The sequence below is a fragment of the Onychostoma macrolepis genome, chromosome 05, assembly GCF_012432095.1.
Source record: "Onychostoma macrolepis isolate SWU-2019 chromosome 05, ASM1243209v1, whole genome shotgun sequence".
Classification (NCBI taxonomy): domain Eukaryota; kingdom Metazoa; phylum Chordata; class Actinopteri; order Cypriniformes; family Cyprinidae; genus Onychostoma; species Onychostoma macrolepis.
The window spans coordinates 26,873,384-26,896,335 of record NC_081159.1 but is presented as its reverse complement, the minus strand read 5'-3'; the positions used below and the strand labels follow the sequence as shown (position 1 = coordinate 26,896,335).

Sequence of the window (22,952 nt, the reverse complement as noted above, 5' to 3'; positions counted from 1 at the left end):
TTTCCAAAATGAACCGGCTTTAAGAAATGGCATTTTGAGAGGGGGGTGAGAGGCATATACTGTCAAAGGGAGGCCTTAGACTCTTCCATTACAGACTTCCTCAGGGCAATCACACAGGCAAGATAAATCATAAATTACTAGCGTGAGGCCTAATGGCTTTTCAGACTCATAATGTGATAAAGACTTCCATTAGTAAAGGGAACTCATCATTTTAATGTTAACAAAGGGTGTATAATGAATTTCTCTCAAACGGTGTTTAATCTCAGATGTGATTGTTGATCGGCTTCACATATAAAGTGAACCTCTTGCCCACGTAGATACAGTAGGTCAACATTGGACAAAATTCATAATTTAAGAACTGGCTCCTTTACAACTCATGAGTGTGCATATGAAATGAATTCACCACACCCACAAGATGTTGAATATGCATGACAGAAAGGCAGTTTACTGAATACTGAAAAGCAAATATACAGAAAGAAAGAAAGAAAGAAATCTTTTCTAACAATGTGAATGCCTTTAATGTCACTTTTGATTTTGTATGTGGTATATGATTTTGTACATCCATATTTAATATGGACTTGCTGAATCAAAGATTTTAAAACTTTTTGAAATCCAATTTACCATGTAAAGCTGTTAACCTTCAGTCAATACACACCAAAAACACACACACACACACAAGAAAGAGGCTTTGGAATTGTATTACCCAAGACTTCCATTTTTTGTGATCACAAACTGAGGAATAGCTTCTATGGTATTGGAAGACAGCACCTGAAAAAGTGGAAAGCCTTTTTTATTTCTACTGTAATAGCAGTCCTTTGAGAACTAAAATGATTTGACATCCTGACTATTCAAAAGGCATTTTACCTGACATGTTTAGACAAAAGAGACGGGTAGAAAGGTTACCTAGTCTAACTTATACAGGCTGGTAAAAAATTAAGTGGACTACATTCTTTTACATTTGTGTAGCCTGAAGCAACTGAGCAGAACAATTGCATGAATCGAATTACTGACTCATTATCTGTGCTGTGTTAAGAGGATGATGTGAGATATGGTCTGAAATACTGGTGAATGACATCACATATAAAAAAAAAAAAAAACAGATGTTAAAATAAGTCTCTGCCTTGTTAAGTTTCATTATGCAGCAAAAATGCTGTTGCTAACCAGTATCTCATCAAATTTTCCAGTAACATAACATTCTAAAAACAAGATAAATTTACCTGCAAAGCTAAAAAATGATTAATGTTTTATTTACGCTCATGTTATTCTATCAGTGACTTCAACTTATCTTAAAGGAATAGTTCACCCAAAACTGAACATTTGCTAAAAATTTCCTCACCCCCAGGCTATATAAAATTTTATATAGTAATTTTATAGAAGTAGTTTGTTTCTTAATCAGAACAGATTTGGAGAAATTTTGCATTACTTCTCTTGCTCAAAAATGGATCCACTGCAGCGAATGGGTGCCGTCAGAATGAGAGTCCAAACAAAGCTGATAAAAACATCCAGTCCATAAATTAATGTCTTTTGAAGGGAAAAGCTGCACGATGATATGAAAACAAAAGCAGCTGATTTTGATGTGAGAGGACAACACTGAATGGGCTTTTTCACTGGAGGAAGCGTTATTATGGATTAGGAACTGTTTTTTTTTTTTTTTCAGAAGCAACAATTAATAGTTAAAATGCCTTAATGATGGATTTGTTTTTACAAACGCGCAGCTTCACAAAACATTAATTAATGGACTGTGGATTACTTGTGGATTATTATGATGTATTTATCAGCTGTTTAGACTTTCATTCTGACGGCACCCATTCACTGCAGAGGAACCACTGGTGAGCAAATGATGGTTTGCTAAAATTCCCCAAATCTGTTCCGATGAAGAAACAAACTCATCTACATCTTGGATAGCCTGAGGGTGAGAACATTTTCAGGGTGAACTATTCCTTTAAATATAAATTGATTAAGTATGTTTAAGCATACGCTTCTTTTTATGAATATTATTTATTTATTTGTTTGTTTGTTTTTTAATTTAGTACTGTTTTCAAATAGACATCTTTCACAGTGTAGCCAGGTAGCATGATTTAACATGCAGTGTTTATTATATCATTACATTGTTGTACACAATAGAGTAACACCTGGTCAATTTTCTTCTTGGACTAATACCAACTTGCATAGTTCAACCGCTATGAGCTGTTAACAGAGATCTCATTCTTAGGTAGGGCATGTCTTCAAATGGCTGCCATTAGATGCCAGTGCCATAATGCTACAGATGGTATTGGCCTGAAGGCACTGCAGCACTGACATGTAGCTTTTCTGTTTTTTATGAGCCTCAAAATGACAGATCTTTGAAATCTGACCTTATATCTTATGCATGCAGAATGCTGGGTATGCATCACTGAAAAATATGAGTAGAAAACTGTTTTAAAGTCCTTTGGATGTTTACTTTGTGTGTTATAAAAAAATGATGAAACATGAATGATAAAAACTGCACAGTAGCCTATTTGATAAAAACTGAATGCTAATGTTACTCTTCATTAAACAAACATTTTGGCCTTCATTATATTTATATGAAATTAATTTAACAATTCAGCCTGTGTGGATCAAATTTAAATTTGACAGACAGACTTAAAGCATTTTTTTAGTTCTCCAATTGTACCTTAATTATCAGCTCCCAAACAGCATATCTACAAAACAGAGTGTGACACACACCAAATTAAATAAATGCATAGATGTACCTTTCCCAAACAGAGATTGCTGAGTTGAAAAGAACCATTTTGCCAGTACAATTTTAAATGATGCAAATTGAACCCCTCGTCCCAGCTATGTAACTCTATTCTGTTTTTGAACGCATGCATTTCACGTATTTCAATTATAGTAGCTGAGCGCTGTGACCTCAAGGGACAGTTTTACCTTTGAAGTTCTTCATTAACACTCTGAAGGAGCTGAAGGGAGCAGCAGACCACCATCTTAAAACCTTTTATTAAAGCCCCTTCTAGAAGCATCATGCCTTTGCAAACTCATGGGGTCAAGCACATTTTAAACACACACACACACACATGCACCAAATTAAATTGGACAATGAAGAATTATTATGCTTACCAATGCTGCATTAATTTGATTAAAAAGACAATAATATTGTGAAATGTTATTACAATTTAAAATAACTGTTTTCTATTTTAATACATTTTACAAATATAAATTATTCCGGCTTAATTATTATTATGACGGCTGATGAGTTTTTGCTGCTTAATATTTTTGTGGAAACTGTAATACAATAAGATTGAAAATTAAATTTGTGGTAAGTAAGATCTGAAAAAGAATAAGATGAAGAAATTATATCTTTTATTCAGCAAGAATACAAAAATGACAGTTCCGACATTTATAGTGTAACATAATATTTCTATTTCAAATAAATTTCTTTTGAATTTGAATATCAACTTGAACTTGAATATCAATACATTTTCCAAATATATCACAGGAAAAGATTCACAACCAAGGTGTCCTTGGGTTTGCGCGAATATACATGCATATGATTATTGAGTGGTCCAATGCATGGATACAGCCCACATTTTCACAAACGGTCAGACAGACATTTGTGAAAGCCCCAGTCGTCTGCCTTGCCCTGCTTTGTACACTCGTATTTGGAGCGGTGCCAGTGGGGTTGTCATTAAGGGTTCTTTGTTAACTCTGAGGGGGGATAATTGTGCAGCAGGATATTGCTCTACACCCCCTCAATGAGTGACAGAATATAGAGGGAGCCCCAGACCTCCTTAGAGCTGCTCATTACCGCTGCTCTACAGCCTGGGCCGCCCCTCTATTGTGCTGATGGATAGAGGTGTACATATTCACATCCACACCCTCCTTCCTTAAAAGACCAACTTAGTTTTTTTTTTGTTGTTTTTTCCCCGCACAGTCTAGTTTATATGCTGGTTAGTGTTGCTGGGGTGTTGGTCAATCTGGTTAAGGGTTACTCCTGTGGAAGTCTTTTGTGACAGAACTGTCCCATATTGGGGGAATCACCAAATAAAATTAAAAAATTCAATAATCTTCATTCCAAAAATGAAAATTTGCAGTGGAAAATGTTTTGATATATTTTTCCTAAACTATGACCTGAAAATTTGAAGTTACAGATTTGAATTTTACAAATATTTATTTATTAGTATGGCAAAATGCTACTCTTTTAACCTTGTCACAGTTAGTTTGGAATTCATATAGGCCTAAAATTCCAGTATTGTCAAAACATTTTGACAAAAACTGAATTTTTATTCATTCATTCTTCAAAACATGTACACCCCATTCAAAAGTTTGGGGTCAGTAAGCTTTTTTTTTTTTTTTAAAGAAATGAATACTTTTATTCTGCAAGGAATTTTATTTTATTTTATTTTTTATTCTGCATTAAATGTATCAAAAATGGCAGTAAAGACATTTATAATGTTACAACAGATTTCAATTTCAAATTTCTTTTGGACTTCCTGTACTTTTCTATTCATCAAAGAATCCTGAAAAAAAAAAAAAGCCACACTTTCCACAAAAATATTAAGCAGCACAACTGTTTTCAACATTGATAAGAAAGGTTTCTTGAGCATCAAATCAGCATATTAGAATGATTTCTGTAGGATCACGTGACACTGAAGACTGGCTTCTGAATTAATGGCTTCTGAAAATTAAGCTTTGTGATCACAAGAATAAAATGTTCTGTGTCCTGTTATTAAAATCAGTAATAAATAGTCCACTGGTTTAACCACCGTTGCTGGTTAAACTACTTACCTTAATAGATACACCAGCACACCATAATCTCATGCTGGGGACCAACATCTAAAACAGACCAGCTATGCTGATCTTTTCAGCAGATCTTAAATCAGAACAATGAGGAGATAAAAATGCAGTTTAATCATCATGATCATTGTCGTTCACTCAGACAAAATATTTCTGCCTGTCTTCCATCTTAATCCGCTTATATCGCTGGATGAGATATCTGTTCATCCAGTGTTTGTGGAAACAGCTACAGATCAAGGCATCTCTGCACATACTTTGTACCTGGTGCCAATTTGGTGGCTGAGAAACGTGAAGGACAGTGGATAGAAAGATGAATCTGAATCTCATGGCTTCTCAGAGCTCAGTAAGGCGTGGAGAAGGTGACCTCTCCCTGACTGCGCCGGGCTGTCGTCCTAAAGAAGAACAAACAGTCTGTCACCAGCTGTCCCCCAGAATATGCCAAGACTGCTCTCCCACCCACAATGCACTCCTGTTGCTTACAGCCAGAAGGCCAAGGGATGGGCACACTGTGGAAATGCTCCTCACCCAGATTTTTTGGGATTAATAAAGCTGCTTGGGAGGCCCCAAATATTTTATATTATCTACCAACACTGTTACGTATAGTAAGTGCTGATGCAAGAGCAAAAAAAGGGGGGAAAGATTTCTACACAGGAAAAATGGGCATATTTTATCTGGACAGAACAGTTTTGGTGACCATTGACTTGCATTGTATTAAAACGCGCGCGCACACACACACACACACACACGTTTAGAAATTCCTCAAAATATTTTCAATGCTCATACAGGTTTGAAACAACTTTATGAATAAGTAAATGATGACAGAATGAGCATTTTTGTGTGAATTATCCCTTAAAGAGTATTAGCAACCTTTTAGCTCACATAGTCTTTGTTAACAGGGAAATCAGATTGTTTCCCCCTTGAATCTGATTGACTAAAATGGCAGGTTATACAGTATATGGCAAGATCTGATATTTTCTTTTCAGATTACAGTCACTTTTACACATCCTCACTGGTAGTCATAGAAACCAAACAAATGCTTAGGTTTACCATGCGTGAGACTTTAGCAACAGATTGTATTTTTCATGAGGGCAGTATCTAACCATATTTGTTTGGACAACAGAATGAAAAATGGTGACATAACAGCCCACTGTGCAACAAGACACTTAAAAGATCTGATAGTTCAGGCTAAGATGCCTTAACAAAAGTCTGATTTTAGTCAAAAGTGGTTTAAATTGGCCCTGCAAAAATATTTCTTTCCCTTTTCAAAAAAAAAAAAAAAAAACTAAATTGGGTCTGAACATAGCTGAACATTAGCATTTGATTATCTGTAGGTAAAAATTATTAATCACAAACATGCCTCTACCTTCATTTTTGCAAAACTTCAAAAAACACACCTGTACATACAATTCACTACAGTTTCCAGTTGAAATGAACAATAGTGGTAGTAAAACACTACTTTTATTCCTTTTCACACAAACTATGATAACATTGGCAGATTATCAATGAATAAAGACTTTTGTTTGTTTCCTTGTACAATACTATGTTACAACCTAACAACACTTTTATCATAGTGTATGATTTGTAAATTTGTAATACATTTTGATATCTGCATCACATAACCAGCACCATATGTATGGCTTTTCTGATATAGTAAACTTGCTTAGTACCTCACCTGGTATAGTGTTGTACTTGCAGTATGAAGTGTTCGAATATGAGTCCTGTGAAACACAATAAAATGATAAAAGAGACTTTGTAAAAGCAAATTAAAAGGGCATGGTTGCTTCATGATTATGATGCAAAAATGTTTGCTTTTGTTAACCATATCAGTTAGGTGGCATGTTCACGCAATAGCATTGACCATTTAGCGTCACTCATGAACATTTCACTTCTAAACTCCTGAAATACGTACAGCTAATGTAATTAAACATTGCCAGATTCACGCTCTTCTGTTTCAGGTAAAACGGAAACATGCCTTTACGCACTCATTCGACATTTCACTTTGAAAGTGTCTTGAAGCATTCATCATTTTACTGAGATTTTGCCACAGGCACATTTTCCAATGAGCTTGGGTTGAAATTATAAATCCGATCAGACTTACAACAGCACACTTCTTCTCAATACATCACATGATCTGAGGTCAGTTATGGCTGTTGCTTAAACAGTACTGAACCTTAATACTTAAGGTTAAGAGTTTGTTCAAATATCTAAAAGGAATAGTTCACCCAAAATGAAAATTATGGCATCATTTACTCTCCCTTATGTTGTTCCAAAACTTTCTTCTGTGAATCATAAAAGAAGATAGTCTGAGGAATTGCTCAGTGTTTGTTATCCATACAAACTAAGTCAAAGGTCACCAAAACTGTTTGGTAAGCAACATTCTTCAAAATATTTTGAAGAATATTGTTAGAAAGAGAGGCAGGTGACGTATATGCTGACAGAATTTTCATTTTTGGGAGAACTATCTCTTTAAGTATGAGTAAAAGTCATTATTGTGTTAGCAAATATTGCTAATGATAAAACATTGCTAAGTGTTCACTCTCCACAGCTAAAATGACTCTGGGAAGCAGCCCTATGCTTAGATCATCTTTGTAAAATCACAGTACTGAATAAAGACCTGGCTTATGAACATTAAAAACATACCTTCAGTAAGCAACCTTGATGTTTGGCCAGAAAGAGACGATTTTTAGCTCAGAAATGATACACATTACCTTCTTTGTGGAAATCAATAGTGCCATAAGGTTTCTTTTCACGTAACTTTGAGGCCCTGCCTCAGATGATTCAATCATCCCCAAAGCAACAAAATATCGTGTACCGATGGTGTGATGCAATGCAACAGGGACAGAAGTGGGCCGTGCTCTGTTTGTTTCAAAGATTTGAACAAAAACACTTGAGCTGAACGCAGAAAGAGAAAACTTCCACAACAAAAATATGTAGTTTATATCTTTGTTTGGTCATATGGGATGCATACTGAATGAAATATAAAATAAATAACTGTCTTTGTGCAGATGATTGCATCAGTGTGTATAGATTTATTTAACAGCCTTTTTTTAAGAAAATCCTGAGTTGGCTTAAAAATGGATAATCTGTATGCAGAATTGATTCATTCTGACTGTGCAAGGAGTAGATTTGCTGTTGCAAGCAGGGCTTTCAAGAGTCTATTGATTCCCCACTTGAGCCGCTTGGCTGTATTGACGTCTCTCACAGCCTGGTTTTACCTAAAAAAAAAAAAAGTATACATTTTATGCAACTAATTTAAAATATTATATTTCTCACACGTCCTTGCACAAATGATCTGGTAGGCCCATGCATAAATCAGGAGGGAAGATAAGTTTTGGTGTTAACCAAGTTGAGTGAAATGGATTCAGTCTTTTCTCGCTTTCCCCATTTGTACCACAGGAGGATAAAAAAAAAAAGCTTTGAACTTCATACGCTCAAGTATGTTTGCCTCTGGTGGAGACGGTCTCTGAAAGACGTGGTCGGGGGTAATGGGGGTTTTCAAGGCAGTAGTGCATATTTTATTTATTGTTCACTTCAGTACTTTCTGATGTTGTCAGGATTTAAGTCTAAAAATGACCTCTAACGTTTTATTTTTTCTTTTAGAAGCTAACTTTTATTTCATGCTAATCACTGCTGAATGTTAAATTATAGTACACAGATTTGACTACACATGCCCGATGTAATTTAGAGTTATTCATTAGTTACAGATAATTAAATGAACAAAAATTATCTTGCAGTGTAATCTGATGATTGCAAATGCTAGGCTATTAAAGGGCAGGTTCGATGAGTAGCCTATGCTATAAAAGTAGCGATGCTGCTAACTTTATATTTTTCAGTTACGTGACAGTAATTGAGCTGCTTTCAAAGTCGTCACAATATATAATGCTTTATACAATACCGATTGTTTTAAAGCAGCCTCACGTTAATAAACAGAAAAATAACAGTGTTATATGTTGTGCAATTCATCCATTATGAAGCACAGTGTCAAAGTAGCTTTAGCAAACTGCTTTTTCCAACGAAAACAACAAACACACTCACCTAAACAGACCTCTCTCACACATTTGAATCAGTGGAAAGTTTGATTCATTAAATCGGTTTATCCTAAATGGTTCTTTCACGCCTTTCAAGTCTGATTCACTCTATGTAGCATATGTATTCATCCTCAATGATTTCTCTTACAGTTGTACTTATAACTGGAAAGTCAGATTCATATCAGTGAATCGGCTCATCCTAAACTGTTCTCTCTCACATATGCAGCACTGGAAAGTCTGATTCATGTTACTGAATTGGATAATCCTAAATAGTTCTCTCTTGCATAACTATTGAATCAGTTCATTGAACGGTCACACATATGTAGCACTAGAAAGTCCTGATTCATTGTATTGATTGGGTTCATCCTAAATGGTTCTCTCTCACTTACATAGCACAGGAAAGTCCAGTTTGGGAAAGTCTGATTCATTCTATCATCATGAACAGTCTTATCTTACATGTAGCATTGGAAAGATTCATTCCAGTGAATTGTTGTTGTTTTTTTGTGGTCGATTCCGGACAGAATTATTCCGAAACATTCTATTGAATCAGTTCAAGCTAAACTTTCCTCTCTGAGATGTAGGCTAGCACTGAAAGGTGTTAAATTGGTTCATCCTTACACACACACACACACACACACACACACAAACAAACATAAAATGTGGTAGTTAGCTAATCTTTAGCATGTCTTACTACTTCAAACTATGATTAGCTTGTAGCTTGGCACCCAACAGTTGTAGCTTTTCTAACACCAGTTTCTAACACCAGTTTCGTGACATTATAGGATACCATTCATTGGTTTCGTTGCGTGCAAATGTAGTCAATTTGTCTCTTAATCAGCAAATCTCAGTTGTAACCTTATTAAATTTAGCTCGGTTCCACTCTGCTGTTCTCTCATAACTCATCACCTCAGTATCTTCAGACTCAGACAGGGCTTTCTGACTCCAGCTTGTCATTGCGTGGGTGTGTGGAGATAAGGGGACTTTATTGGTAGACCCTGCTAATCTGACTTGGCAGGGGGGATTGAGGCCAGGCTGTCCGGATTGTGACGCCTCCATCCAGCATGACTTTTTGTGGATGGCCCCAGCTGCTCTGGATACGTCTTTAATGAGTGATGAAAGAGGCAGACGTAGAGTCGGGCAGGTTGCAGGGCCTCCCTCCTCTAATCCACCCAGCCCTTCTTCACTGCGTCTGTCTCTCAGCCCTGTGCATGCCCTGCAGCAAATTCAGTGCTATGATTCATTTTTTACATGAGAATAGCATTGTCCTTCGGGGTTTTTGGTGTAATGATGTTAAAGTGGTTAACCTCAAAAGGTGAACACTGCACAATAAAGCTTATTCTTAATCAGCATCTTTATCTTGATTTCTAACAATTCCTAAAGCATGAAAGATAGAGTCACCTGAGAAGATATTAAGTGATGTGCACTTTAATATATGTGTAATCCTCTGTTTTAAAAATGTAACACATTCTGAGAAAAATAATTAAAACTGTGATGACAATGATTAACGCAGTGGCTTAGGGAGTGACAGTAAATTTGACATATTTCGTTCATCTGACTACTGTAATTAATCTATTTGTTTATATATTTTCCTCTTTTGGATTTTTTTTTTTTTTTTTGCTACTGAAACAAATGGGAAGAAGACAAAAAAAAACTGTAACACTTTACAATGAGGTTCATTAGTTAACATTACTTAACTACATTAGTTAACATGAACTAAGAATGAACAATACTTCTACAGCATTTATTGATCTAAGTTAATGTTAATTTCAGCATTTACTAATGCATTATTAAAATCACAAGTTGTGTTTGTTAACATAGTTAATGCACTGTGAACTAACAATGAACGACTGTTTTTATTAACTAACATTTTCAAAGATTAATAATGTAATAAATGTATTGTTCATTGTTAGTTTGTGTTAGTTAATACAGTAACTAATGTTAACAAATGACACCTTATTGTAAAGTGTTACCAAAAAAACATATTTGAATCATCTCACAGCTGTTCCAGAAGGGAAAAAAAACACCAAAACGTTTCTGGAACAACATAAGGGTAAGTATAACGCAATTTCGATTTTCAAGAGGATTATTTCTTCAATATATTTAAATGTCATCTTGCTTTTGGGTGAAAATAAACTCAGAAAAAAAAAAAAAAAAAAAGAAACGACCCTTTTTTAGGACACTGCATTCTAAAGATAATTTCGTAAAATTCAAATAAGATTTACAGATCATGATTGCAAAGTCTTTAATCAATGTTTTTCATTTTTTTAATGAACAATAAACAATTATCGTTAACAGTCATTAACAGTTTACAGGCAGTTGGATCTTTCAATATTCATACAAGTATTCATACATGTTAAGAAATATGCTGGAAATAAAATGTTTCTATTTTTGTTCTTTTTTTGCGGTTATATAAATATTCATAAAACAAAATAAGATAACATTTTTAAAAATGTATTGCTTTACTGAAAAGGTTAAATTTATTTGTTCCTCTCCATACAAATATCTCAGTATATAGTGATTATTTCATTTATGGAAAAGAATGCATCATACAAACACAAAAATATTTGTATTGCTATTTAAAGTTACAAACAAAACATGCATATTAATTTATTACATTTATTACAAACTGACATTTGCGCTTAGCAACTCAATCCAAGTACTGTAATTTAGATTCAGACTATGTACAAAATGTAGGCGTTCCTCTGCTGGTGATGAGGTCCTGTACAACTCAATAAGAACTTAAAATCTTTCTCCTCTGAACTTCAAGGGAAAGACCTTAAAATATCTCCTCAAACAACATGAAACTTTCTGTAGAGTGTAAAGCCAACCAGGCTTGTTGGACACATCCGTTTGGGCCCGTGGGAAATTTGGGCTAATCTGATGCAGATCTCACTGTACTGAACATCAAAGGCACCGAAACGTAAATGAGAAAACCCAATGAAATTGAGGAAGGAGAGATGGGCTGCATTTCAAATGACTGAGGAAAATCGCCAGATTACAAATGTATTTCTTTGAAGCTAGACTGATCTTGGTACTTTTATGTTAATGTGATTGTACCGAATAGATTGTGCATTGCCTCCCCCTGGTGGATGGACTATGCAATTACACCACAGTGCTTGTGGTATGGAGGTCTCAATTCTTACAAATAAACCATCAAACTTCATCCAGGTTTTTATTTCGCTTGTTAATCTTCCCTACAACACCCTGCAATTGGCCCACAGTATCCATCATGTGTCGAATGCTGTCTTGGACATTTCCCATTCCCTCTCGCCTCCATGAAATTCGCAGTTCCTCGATCCATCTCAACACTTCATCCAGCTGTTTCTGAGTTTCTTTCTGCTCCTCAAGCTCAGCGAGAAGCGCTTGCTTGGCGCACACCTCGGCTTCATAAGCCTGCAGCAGGTTGGCAACGGAGTCCTGCAGCTTCATGAGGTCTTCTTTGCCTTCTGGGTACTTCTGGTGCGGCTGGTCATCGGGCAGCAGGACGTTGTGAGGGATGGACAGGATGCGGTCCATCAGCATCCCCTTCATGCGCAGAAACATGATTTCAAAGCGCTCCTGTAAGAACTGGCGCAGTTTTTGGGTGCTCTCTCGGGCTGTCAGTCGGAGCTCTGCTGGTGGATCCTGGCCTGGACACAATCTTTTCACGAACACTGATTCAACAGCGACTAATATGTGATTGAGGGAGTCTCGAAATGCATCGCGAACTCGTACAGTGCAGGTCTCTGGGGTGAAGCCGAAGAACTGTGCTTCATACAGCTGGAGGGATTCAGATCCCACTGAAACTGTAGTAATAAGAGAGACTAGTTAAGCCACAAATATATTCACATATCCATACAATGGCAGTCAAAAATTTGGAGTTTTTAAAATGTTTCATGTTTTAAAAAGAAATATCTTACGCTGACTCCATTAAACGTTATATGATCAAAATACAGTAAAAACAGAAATATTGTGAAATATTTTTACAAACTAAAATGGCAAAGCTGAATTTTTAGCAGAAATCATGTCTGATTTGCTGACCAAAATAAACATCTATTATTTTATACACACACGTATATAATATGTTATTTTATAATGTTATTATATTATATTATATTGGCTCGATAGTTCCCAAGAGCAAAATGACTGCTGTTTCTCAAAACATTAACTTAAAGAACTAACGTTAGCCGCATGAAACTATGACAATAACATTTATCTACATGTAAAACTGACTAAAGTTTCATAGCATTCTAACGTTAGCTTTGCGTATAAAGTGTCATAATTAAGCTTTTCCAACTCTTTTTGTATTGTTTATGTTTTGTGAGTTATTCGCGCATTAAAAAAGGTTTGAAAAACCGAGTCGTGTTTTACCTCCGCTCTCTGCCATCTCTGCAGCGCGCGCTCTGTTCAACCTTCTTCGCGCCTCACTCAGTTCAAGTGTGTTTAAAAGCGCAATATCGCCCTCTGGAGATTAGGAGCATAAGAGTGGGAACACGTCGTAGAAGATTACATTTAGTCATTTAGCAGACGCTTTCATCCTCAAAAAGACAATGACAAAGGTACAACAAGACCGTGTACTTACGTCCTTCCTTACTCGACTAGGGAAAGAACTACAATCCCATGAGGCACTGCGAATTATATAATCGAATTACAAACTATGGAGGATTTAAAAAAAACTATTAATTTAAAGATGCTTTAAATATGCTTAAAGCTGAAATAATGTGGATAGATGGCTGCAATATAAGCATATATATCATCAATTAACAAACTCGTAGCTCACAGTCTTCAGTGCTTGTAGCTTAAGTTATAAAAATCAGTTCCCCTATGGATAAAATGAACGGGATTTTTTAACCCGACTGTTGCACTCTTATCTATTTAATGTGCATTCCCATCCAAATGTGAAACTTTCAACATAAATTACACTGTTTTCATACATTTATGGACAATCTTATAAACCAATAGAAAAATGCCAAACTTCCACTGACCGGGATAACACAGTAATTGACACGTTAGGTGACCAATCAGAGCGGTGAGATCTTGAAGCGTTAACCAATTGGAATCATCAAAAACTGAAAGCACCGCCTTTATTTGTTTCCCCAGGTGATGACGTGTCAAGAAGGTGCCGGAAGCAGCGTTGTCGCTTCAAAAAATGGCATACCAGACAATCCGACAGGAATATTTACAGATTCCTGTGGTCACTAGAGCTTATACCACCGCCTGCGTACTCACTACAGCCGCCGTGGTAAGTAAATGGACGAATATTGGGGACTTAACCGGAATTCTCTGCCGTGTCCTCGTTCCTGTGCAGTTAAAACACAGCTTGTTTCCTCAGGGATGTTCTCAGGACATTTTAACGTAAACCCTCCGGTAAAATGTCTGTGTATGTTATGTCATGTTAAGAGTAATGCATATAAGGTTACTTGTCACTAGGTTTCGAGTCCAGTTGCTCTGTCTGCATGTTCACATCATACTTCCTGTGTTAAACCTCCAGCGAGCTGCTCAAATTGAATTTGCTTTTGATTTCACTTATTTTAGTGGAGTATCAAAATGGCATTAAACGCTGTTTGTTTACCTGCAACATGTAATTTGTATCTGATTATGGTGTTTACTATGTGTCCACAGCAATTAGAACTCATCACACCTTTCCAGCTTTACTTCAACCCAGATTTAATTTTGAGGAATTATCAGGTAAGTGTCAAAATAAGTTTCTTTGAAGAACATTGTGCTTTGTTTATTTTGAGCCCTGTAAAACGTGTCATATGAAATAATAGTCAGAAAAAATAAATGAAATCGAACAGTTTATTGAACCTTTATATGCAATGCACTGCAATACAATGATGATTGGGGGATGTACAAAAGCCTCCTGCATAGTATTTGATACTACTCTTGTTTTAAAATGATTTGAACATGATTGAAAAACTCATTTTGAAGTATAGTTAACAATAGAAAAGGTATTCTTTATACGTTGGTATAAAGAAGTCATTAAAGATTTCACAGACGTGTACCACAACCTAAAGGTAGACATTTTTAGAATCCTACTAAAAGACCTTTTACTTAATAAAAAAGTAGAAATTGTAATTCAGATGATAGAAGGCATGTAGAAGAATGTGTATAGAATGTATAAGTAGGTTTATAGTGTTAATATTGCAGCATGTGATTCTGAAAATGTTGTGTGTGTGTGTGTGTGTATTCATAGGTATGGCGGCTAATAACCAACTTCTTGTTTTTTGGTCCGGTCGGGTTCAACTTCTTATTCAACATGATATTTTTGTATCCTTGTTATATCGTAATATATTCATAGTTGTTTGTACAATTAGCAGTGTAAGGGATTGTGTCTGAAGTTTAAGGTTTGTTCAGTCCTTAACTGGAGTCTCGCAGGTACCGGTACTGTCGGATGCTGGAGGAGGGGTCCTTCAGAGGGAGAACCGCTGACTTTGTCTTTATGTTCCTCTTCGGTGGCCTTCTCATGACTGTATCCTTCACATTTTCTCAAAGAGAAGCACTCATTTTATTTATCTGTATAGCACAATAACTTCTGTCTGAAATTTAGATGTAGGCATGTGTGCGTTATATAGCACATTTCATTCACAATGATATTTCAGCATTATTTGCTTAGACAATCCATTTTACTTCAACTATAAGTTTTAATAAAATATATATACACTACCAGTCAAAAGTTTTTGAACAGTAAGATTTTTAATGTTTTTTTTTAATATTCTCTTCTGCTCACCAAGCCTGCATTTATTTGATCCAAAATACACCAAAATAAATTATTTCTATTTAAATATTTTAATATGTAATTTATTCATGTGATCAAAGCAAACTTTTTAGCATCATTACTCCAGTCTTCAGTGTCACATTCTGAAATCATTCTAATATGCTCATTTTCTGTTCAAGAAACATATTTTATTAATATTATTATGAATATTTAAAACAGTTGAGTACCTTTTTTTTTTTTTTTTTTTTTTTAAAGGATTCTTTGATTAATTGAAAGATCCAAAGATCAGCATTTATCTGAAATAAGCTTTTGTAACATTATACACTATACCATTCAAAAGCTTGGAGTCAGTATTTATTTATTTATGTTCTGGGGATAGAAATTATAGAAATTAATACTTTTATTTTGCAATGATGCTTTAAATTGATCAAAAGTGATGTTAAAGACATTTATAATGTTACAAATGATTTCTGTTTCAGATATATGCTGTTCTTCTGAACTGTCTATTCATCAAAGAAACATGAAAAAATTATTCTCAGCTGTTTTCAACATAATAATAATAATAAATGTTTTTTGAGCAGCAAATCAGAATATTTCAAGGATCCTGTGACTGGAATGATGATGCTAAAAATTCAGCTTTGAAATCACAGGAATAAATTACATTTGAAAATATATTCAAATAGAAAACAGTTGTTTTAAATAGTAAAAATATTTCAAAATTTGACTTTTTGCTGTGCTTTGGATCAAATAAATGCACTCTTGGTGAGCAAAAGTGACATTAAACTTTAAAGCATTAAAAATCTTACTGTTCAAAAACGTTTGACTGGTAGTGTGTGTGTGTGTGTATATAATATAATATATATATATATATATATATATGTATGTATGTATGTATGTATGTATGTGTTTCTAATTTAAGATCTGGAGTTAATTTAAATCCTACAAAACAATTTTAAAGTCCAAAAAGATCATGTAAAAAAAAAATGGATTACATAAATAGGGAAAGAAAAAAAAGTATAAATTAAAGGACACACTTTTAAATAAAATAATACAGTATAAAAAATAAATATTGATTATACATATTGCTTTGAAGGCAATGTTCTAACTTAGGCACGTTTCTATTAACATATAATTGCCTAATATGCTTTAGATCATCATCCTATCTATTGAGAAGTTCACAGAATTAAATAATAGTTTTGGGGTGCCATGGGAAGAAAAGAAGAGGAAAATTAGTCACCTCTCACTCTAACCACAAGATGTAGACAAATATAGAAGCTGAATAATGAAATATATTTGACCTTGCTCTGTGTAATAAAATTATGTGAGACATCTTAGAAACAACAGTAAAAACAATAATATGTAATAATATATATATATATATATATATATATATATATATATATATATATATATATATATATATATATATATATATATATATATATATATATATATTATTATTATTATTATTATTATTACAAATAAGCACTTTAAGATTTCAAGATGTATAGCATGCATTACCTCTTACATTTGCTCAAATACCGGTTGTAATTTTCTTAATGGCTGTGCAGATATTTGGCACATTTGTGAATCTTGTGTTCTTAGGTCAGGCTTTCACCATAATGCTTGTGTACATATGGAGCAGGAGGAACCCAAACGTGCGCATGAATTTCTTCGGCCTTTTGAATTTCCAGGCCCCCTTCCTCCCGTGGGTGCTCATGGGATTCTCTCTGCTGCTGGGAAACTCCATCATTGTGGATCTTCTAGGTAGAGACTTGTGTGGATTTATCAGATTTATTAACTTGTCTTGTGCTGACACTTGCATTGACAATAAATTAGTCAAATTTTGTTCGTTATTATTTGTCATTTCAATATGATGGAATTACTTTTTAAATAGTAATGAATTAATCTGTTGTTGGTATTATATGTTCTGTCTTTCCATCTAAGGCATCGCAGTGGGACATGTGTACTACTTTTTGGAGGATGTGTTTCCCAACCAACCAGGTGGTGGCAGATGGCTGAGGACTCCCTCCATCCTGTGAGTGCTAATGTCTCATGTCTTCACAATGTCAAGGAGCTTTTATGCATTCAAGGCAAATGGTGTATACACTACCATTCAAAAGTGTGGGATATGTAATTATTATTATTTTTTTAAATTAATGCTTTAATTTAGCAAGGATGCATTGTTAATCAAAAGTTTTTTTTTTTTTTTTTTTTTTTTAAGTATTAAAAATCGCTGTTAATACAAAAAATATTAAGCAGCAGAAATGTTTTCAAGATAAGAATACATTTCTTGAACACCAAATCAGTATATTAGAATGATTTCTGAAGGATCATGAAGAAAATTAAAATATATTATTCTAGAAAAGTTATTTTAAATTGTAGTAAAAATTTCCACTGTTGATAGATATATATATATATATATAATAATATAATATGTGTGTGACCCTGGACCACAAAACCAGTCTATTGACTAGGTTAATTTAACCTAGTCAGAATAACCCAACTGAAGTTTGATTGGAATGCACAATTAAAAAACATGATTTCTGAGAATTGTTAAAAATGGAGTTATCTGTTTTATTTATTTATTTATATATGAGTTCATTTGCAAAAACAGATAACTCCGTGTATATGTATATATAACTTCTAGGTACTATTTTAGTCTTTGCTTTGAAGTAAAACACCCTTTCTTTCTACCTCTCCAGTAAGATGCTGTTTGATACACCTGAGGAAGATGCCAACTACAACCCTCTCCCTGAGGACCGTCCAGGAGGCTTTGCCTGGGGTGAGGGTCAGAGACTAGGAGGCTAGTCTCAGCCCCCTGTGCCTGCCACTTAATGGACATCTCTGAGAGCAAGAGAAAGAAAATCTTCTTTTTCTCTTGTGTACAAAAGAACAGAAGCTCCACCGAGCAAGAGGGAGACTTGTAGTTTGTGCGCACGGAAATCATACGCCTCAATGTCTGCAAGGCCCATAACGCTCCTCTGACTGTGGGCATGGGTTTAAAAATGAACTGACTTTTGATATGTTGCTGTTGCTGTTGCTACCCTGAACAACAGCGATTACAAATCGAGCAGCTGTGAAAGACAAATATCTATTGATAGTCACCATTTTACTTGTTTTTTTTTTTTTGTTTTTTTTTTGTTTTTCAAGAATAAATGTATGGAATCAGTTTCAGAGTACTGCTTGTTTGTGTGTTGTTTTTCTTTTCCAAAAATCATTTTGATTCACTGGAATAATAAAAAAAGGTACAATGTAGTATCAGACATGAAACTTGTCAGTGCAAATATCATTAAAAGGCTTACTATATAACGCATAGGCCTATTAAGATGTTTCTCGAACATCTTTTGAACTTGCATAACCACTTCCACGCAAATGTCTCATACAGTATGGTGCATCAACAGAAAATGACAAATCAAGGGACGTTTTGAAAGATGTATTTCATTTCTAACAATGGGAAGTGAAAGATCAGTTTAGATAAGTGAAAGTAAACACACCTGTAGTTTATATGCTATTAGAGCTTGTTTTTGCTCAAATAATGTACAATAGTAGCTTGAAGGAAACATACAGTTGATATCAGGGTCCGTTCATGTGTCCAGCTGAAGGGAAAGTCGTTGATTTTGTGTCTTTTACCCTATGTCGTCATAATCCTCGCTGTCATAGTTAACAGGGATTTCAACATCGTCATAATTCTCAGAAACAGCATCTTGGTTTTGACTTTTAGTCTCGACGGTGGAGTAGTGTGGAGTGAAGGTGGGCTGTGGGGGGGCAGGAAGGTTCAACTCATCCTCAACCTGCACATAGTCTGACGCAGGCTCCAAATCCTCATAACCCTGATCCACTGGAAATTCAGATAAGAAATGAAACTGGTTACATTTCTCTTATTGGAAAAATGCTATGGAAGTCAACGGCAATTGTTTGAAACAATATGAGTAAATTAAGAAAAACATTTTTCTTTTTTGAGTGATCCCTTGAACACGAATGAAAATGTGCAGTGACTTAACACTCTAGTCGTAGATCATGTCATTTTTGCCAACTCACTGTTTTATGGAATTTTTGTCTAGTAAAAGTTTTTTTCAGAAAGGTTTAAATAATAGTAAATGTACTGCAGTTCTGTCCCTCACTGCCTCATTTTCATTCCTTTAAAAAATGAAATATAGCACTACCCTGACAAGCAATTGATTGCAACTTGAGCCGTCAATATTTTGATCAATTTTAAACAGTGCTGTCAAACGATTAATCGTGATTAATTGCATCCAAAATAAAAGTTTTTGTTTACATATTTTTTGAAAATATTAATATAATTTATATTATACGTAAATATATTTACTATATAAACATAGCATATTTTTCTGAAATATATACATGTATGTGTGTGTATTTATATATACATAATAAATATACACAGTATACACATATATTACGTAAACAAAAACTTTTATTTTGGATGCGATTAATCGTTTGACAGACTAATTTTAAATATTTATAGCTGCTTAAAGATAATTTTGTCAATGTTGATGAGTAAGCCAGCATATAAATGAGCTTTAGTTCAAGAAACGCTTTTTATTTATGTTCTTTATGAATATTTTTGCTTCTACACTGTAAAAAGTGAAAGTTGACTTAACGTAAAAAAATTGAGGAAACCCGTTGCCTTAAAATTATTAAGTACATAATTAAAAAAAAAAAAAAGTTAAGTGAACTTGACAATTCAATTAACTTATTGTTTTTAAATGATCATTTACTTAAAAATTTTAAGGCAACGGGTTTCCTCAATTTGTTTAAGTTAAGTCAACTTATCACTTTTTACAGTGTAAAAGAAAATGAAAGGAAGGGGGTATGTCATTGCAGCGCTGTAGAATGAAGTAAATAAGTACATCTATGAGAATATATAAAAACAAAACTGACCAGATTCCATGGACTTGAACTGATCTCTGGGAGGTAAGGGCGGTTTCTCAATCTCAAAGTCTTTATGATGAACTTGGTAGTTCCTGTAATGAAAAAAAGTAATTTATTGTAAACACATTGTTGTGTAGTAAGCATATAGTCTTATACAATCTTGACAGACTTACTGGTGTTTTAAATTTGTGTCACCGTAATGATTTGGTTTTACTTTTGTACTGTACCAAGCAGCTAGAAAAAGAGGAAGCAAAGATTGAATGATTGAAATTAAAAATGGTAAATAAAATGAATCAAACAAAAGCGGTATACAACAATCAAACTCCTATAAAAAGGTCACAAACCCTATTTTTCAGTAACTACATGAAATGGCACAGAAGGTTGTTTTCTGCAGCTGTATTTCAGTTTCAAACACAGTTCAAAACCCTTTTATATTATAATCATTTTTGTGAATTCCTTCCTTTTTTAAGTTAAATGGGTGTTAAATGAACTATAATGAACTACTTTACCATTTATAGCCAATAATAGCGGAAGTATTATTTATATTGACTGTGAAAAGTGTGATAATTAACTCCTGTTCAACAGATGCATTTTACCTCTTTTACTGATGCAAACATTGATGAATATGAAAATCATTACTATCACCAGAGATACCAGAATGATGGCCAGCAGTAATATTGTCCAGAAATTCTGACGTAAAAACTCCATCTGTGAAATGAAACATATAGAAAATGTTTTGATTCTACGATATATCACTATTAGATTATGATATTTTGTTCCTCATTTTGATAAATAACATATAACACACTAACTTGAAACTTTTGCTACTTCTTCTTTTCAGCACTGTTCAGGCACATACTTGAAGTTTCTTCTTTTCCAGTCAGCTGTGTTTCCTGGGTGGAGAATGTTAACCTACTTTTAATATGCTTCCAAAACATGCTTTCAAGAGCTATTTTGCTATTTTAATATGCTTTCAAAAGCTATTTCGTAATGACAGAATACTAATCCAAATGTGGGAATGAATACAATCGTTTTCATCTATAATATTTCAGATTTATCTCTACAAACAATGTCTCTCTAGCTCTATCATGCATGCAACACTCATCCTGCAAGAGACCAAGCTTTGCACTTGATTAACTGACTTCCTGCATCATTCTTTTATTAGCACTGGCTTATGCGATGCGACCTAATGCATCCTCAGCTGACCTTCTCAGTTTTTCAATTCATCTATTTTAATGTTTTTAGTAATAGACAATATTTTCACAAACAGAATTAGAAAATAGACCATTATTCATAAATTGAATCTCAGTTGGTAAAGTGCTGATTCGCACAATCCAAAATGTTGAAACAACACTGTAAAAAGTGATAAGTTGACTTAAAAAAAATTGAGGAAACCCGTTGCCTTAAAATTTTAAGTAAATGATCATTTAAAAAAATAAGTTAATTGAATTGTCAAGTTCACTTAACTTTTTTTTTTAAATTATTATGTACTTAATCATTTTAAGGCAGCGGGTTTCCTCAATTTTTTAAAGTTAAGTCAACTTATCACTTTTTACAGTGAATTTATAACATTGTAAAGGAATATTGTCTATTGCGACAGAAATATTGTAGATAACAATAGATCTTAGATTGGTTTTAATAATATAAAGGAGCTTTTTAGGTTTTTAGACGAACTTCAATAACCAATAAATTATTGTTATGATGTATTTCTATATTCTAAATCACACTGAAAGTGCTATTAATTCATAATCTACGCATGATTTTAATTCTTAATAAAAACTCGACGGCTGTTTATGTGTTTGAGAAAGAGAAAATAAGAAAAAATGTAATTACCTTTGTCTTCAGTGTAGATCACATCAGTCTTGATGTGTCCAGTACATGTTCTGTAAAAATGGCAATTACAGAAGTGACCCATACATCTGATTAAATTCTTCAGAACTTCCAGCCTCTCTCCACCCACCGGTCCTTCCACATAAGCTGTAGGTCTGTGTGACTCAATGTGTTGTCAGTCAATTGTTCATCGACTGTGTGTGTTTTTAGTGTGCTTGTGGGGAGTTGAACCCGAGAGAGAGAGAGAGAGAGAGCGAGAGACTGAGTAATGGTATATAACAGGAATAGAACTTCTGCTATTCTGCAGAGATCTGAATCCAAGCACGTAATTCCCCACCATCTCAAAGAGGGGATTCTATATATTTATATTGGGTGTGGCCTCAGGGATTTGCTTGTTTATTTATTTGTGGGATGGTGGGTGTGGCCACCAAAAGATTTGGTGAAATATTCGTGAGTTTATTTATTTATTTATATATTGTGGTCAACATAAGCCTTAGGTCTCAAAAGTGTATTGTTGTATTTTAGTGTGCTATGTGGCATAAACTCACTTGTTAAATCAGCTAAAGATAGGTTTCTAAGTGGTGTTGTGCACTCTTAAAAAGGATGTGTTAAAAATGAATTGTTGAAAGTGATTTGTTCATGAGATTATTTATGTATTTATTTGTTTACTGTGTGTTTCATTGATTAATGACACAGTGCTGGGTAGATTACATACAAATTGTAGTCCA

The 22,952-nt window shown here is 34.3% G+C and overlaps 3 protein-coding genes across 3 annotated transcripts; 1 reads left to right on the top strand and 2 right to left on the bottom strand.

Annotated features, from left to right (window-relative positions):
• Nucleotides 1-11,086: 11,086 nt before the first annotated feature.
• mis12 (MIS12 kinetochore complex component) lies at nt 11,087-13,602 on the bottom strand. Its single transcript, XM_058775241.1, has 3 exons — nt 13,363-13,602; nt 13,152-13,244; nt 11,087-12,586 (listed from the first exon to the last, which is right to left on the bottom strand). Exons 2-3 carry the CDS (start codon nt 13,165-13,167, stop codon nt 11,955-11,957), a joined length of 648 nt encoding a protein of 215 aa, XP_058631224.1. The 5' UTR covers nt 13,168-13,244; nt 13,363-13,602; the 3' UTR covers nt 11,087-11,954.
• Nucleotides 13,603-13,880: 278 nt separating this feature from the next.
• On the top strand, nt 13,881-18,775 carry derl2 (derlin 2). The gene is made up of 7 exons (XM_058775240.1): nt 13,881-14,022; nt 14,403-14,468; nt 14,977-15,050; nt 15,159-15,252; nt 17,070-17,265; nt 17,446-17,536; nt 18,204-18,775. The coding sequence occupies exons 1-7, from the start codon at nt 13,930-13,932 to the stop codon at nt 18,307-18,309; spliced, it is 720 nt and encodes a 239-aa protein (XP_058631223.1). The 5' UTR covers nt 13,881-13,929; the 3' UTR covers nt 18,310-18,775.
• Nucleotides 18,776-18,919: 144 nt separating this feature from the next.
• On the bottom strand, nt 18,920-22,557 carry LOC131540438 (SLP adapter and CSK-interacting membrane protein-like). The gene is made up of 6 exons (XM_058775242.1): nt 22,228-22,557; nt 21,207-21,287; nt 20,991-21,102; nt 20,568-20,628; nt 20,404-20,486; nt 18,920-19,339 (listed from the first exon to the last, which is right to left on the bottom strand). The coding sequence occupies exons 3-6, from the start codon at nt 21,100-21,102 to the stop codon at nt 19,128-19,130; spliced, it is 468 nt and encodes a 155-aa protein (XP_058631225.1). The 5' UTR covers nt 21,207-21,287; nt 22,228-22,557; the 3' UTR covers nt 18,920-19,127.
• Between the last annotated feature and the right edge of the window lie 395 nt (nt 22,558-22,952).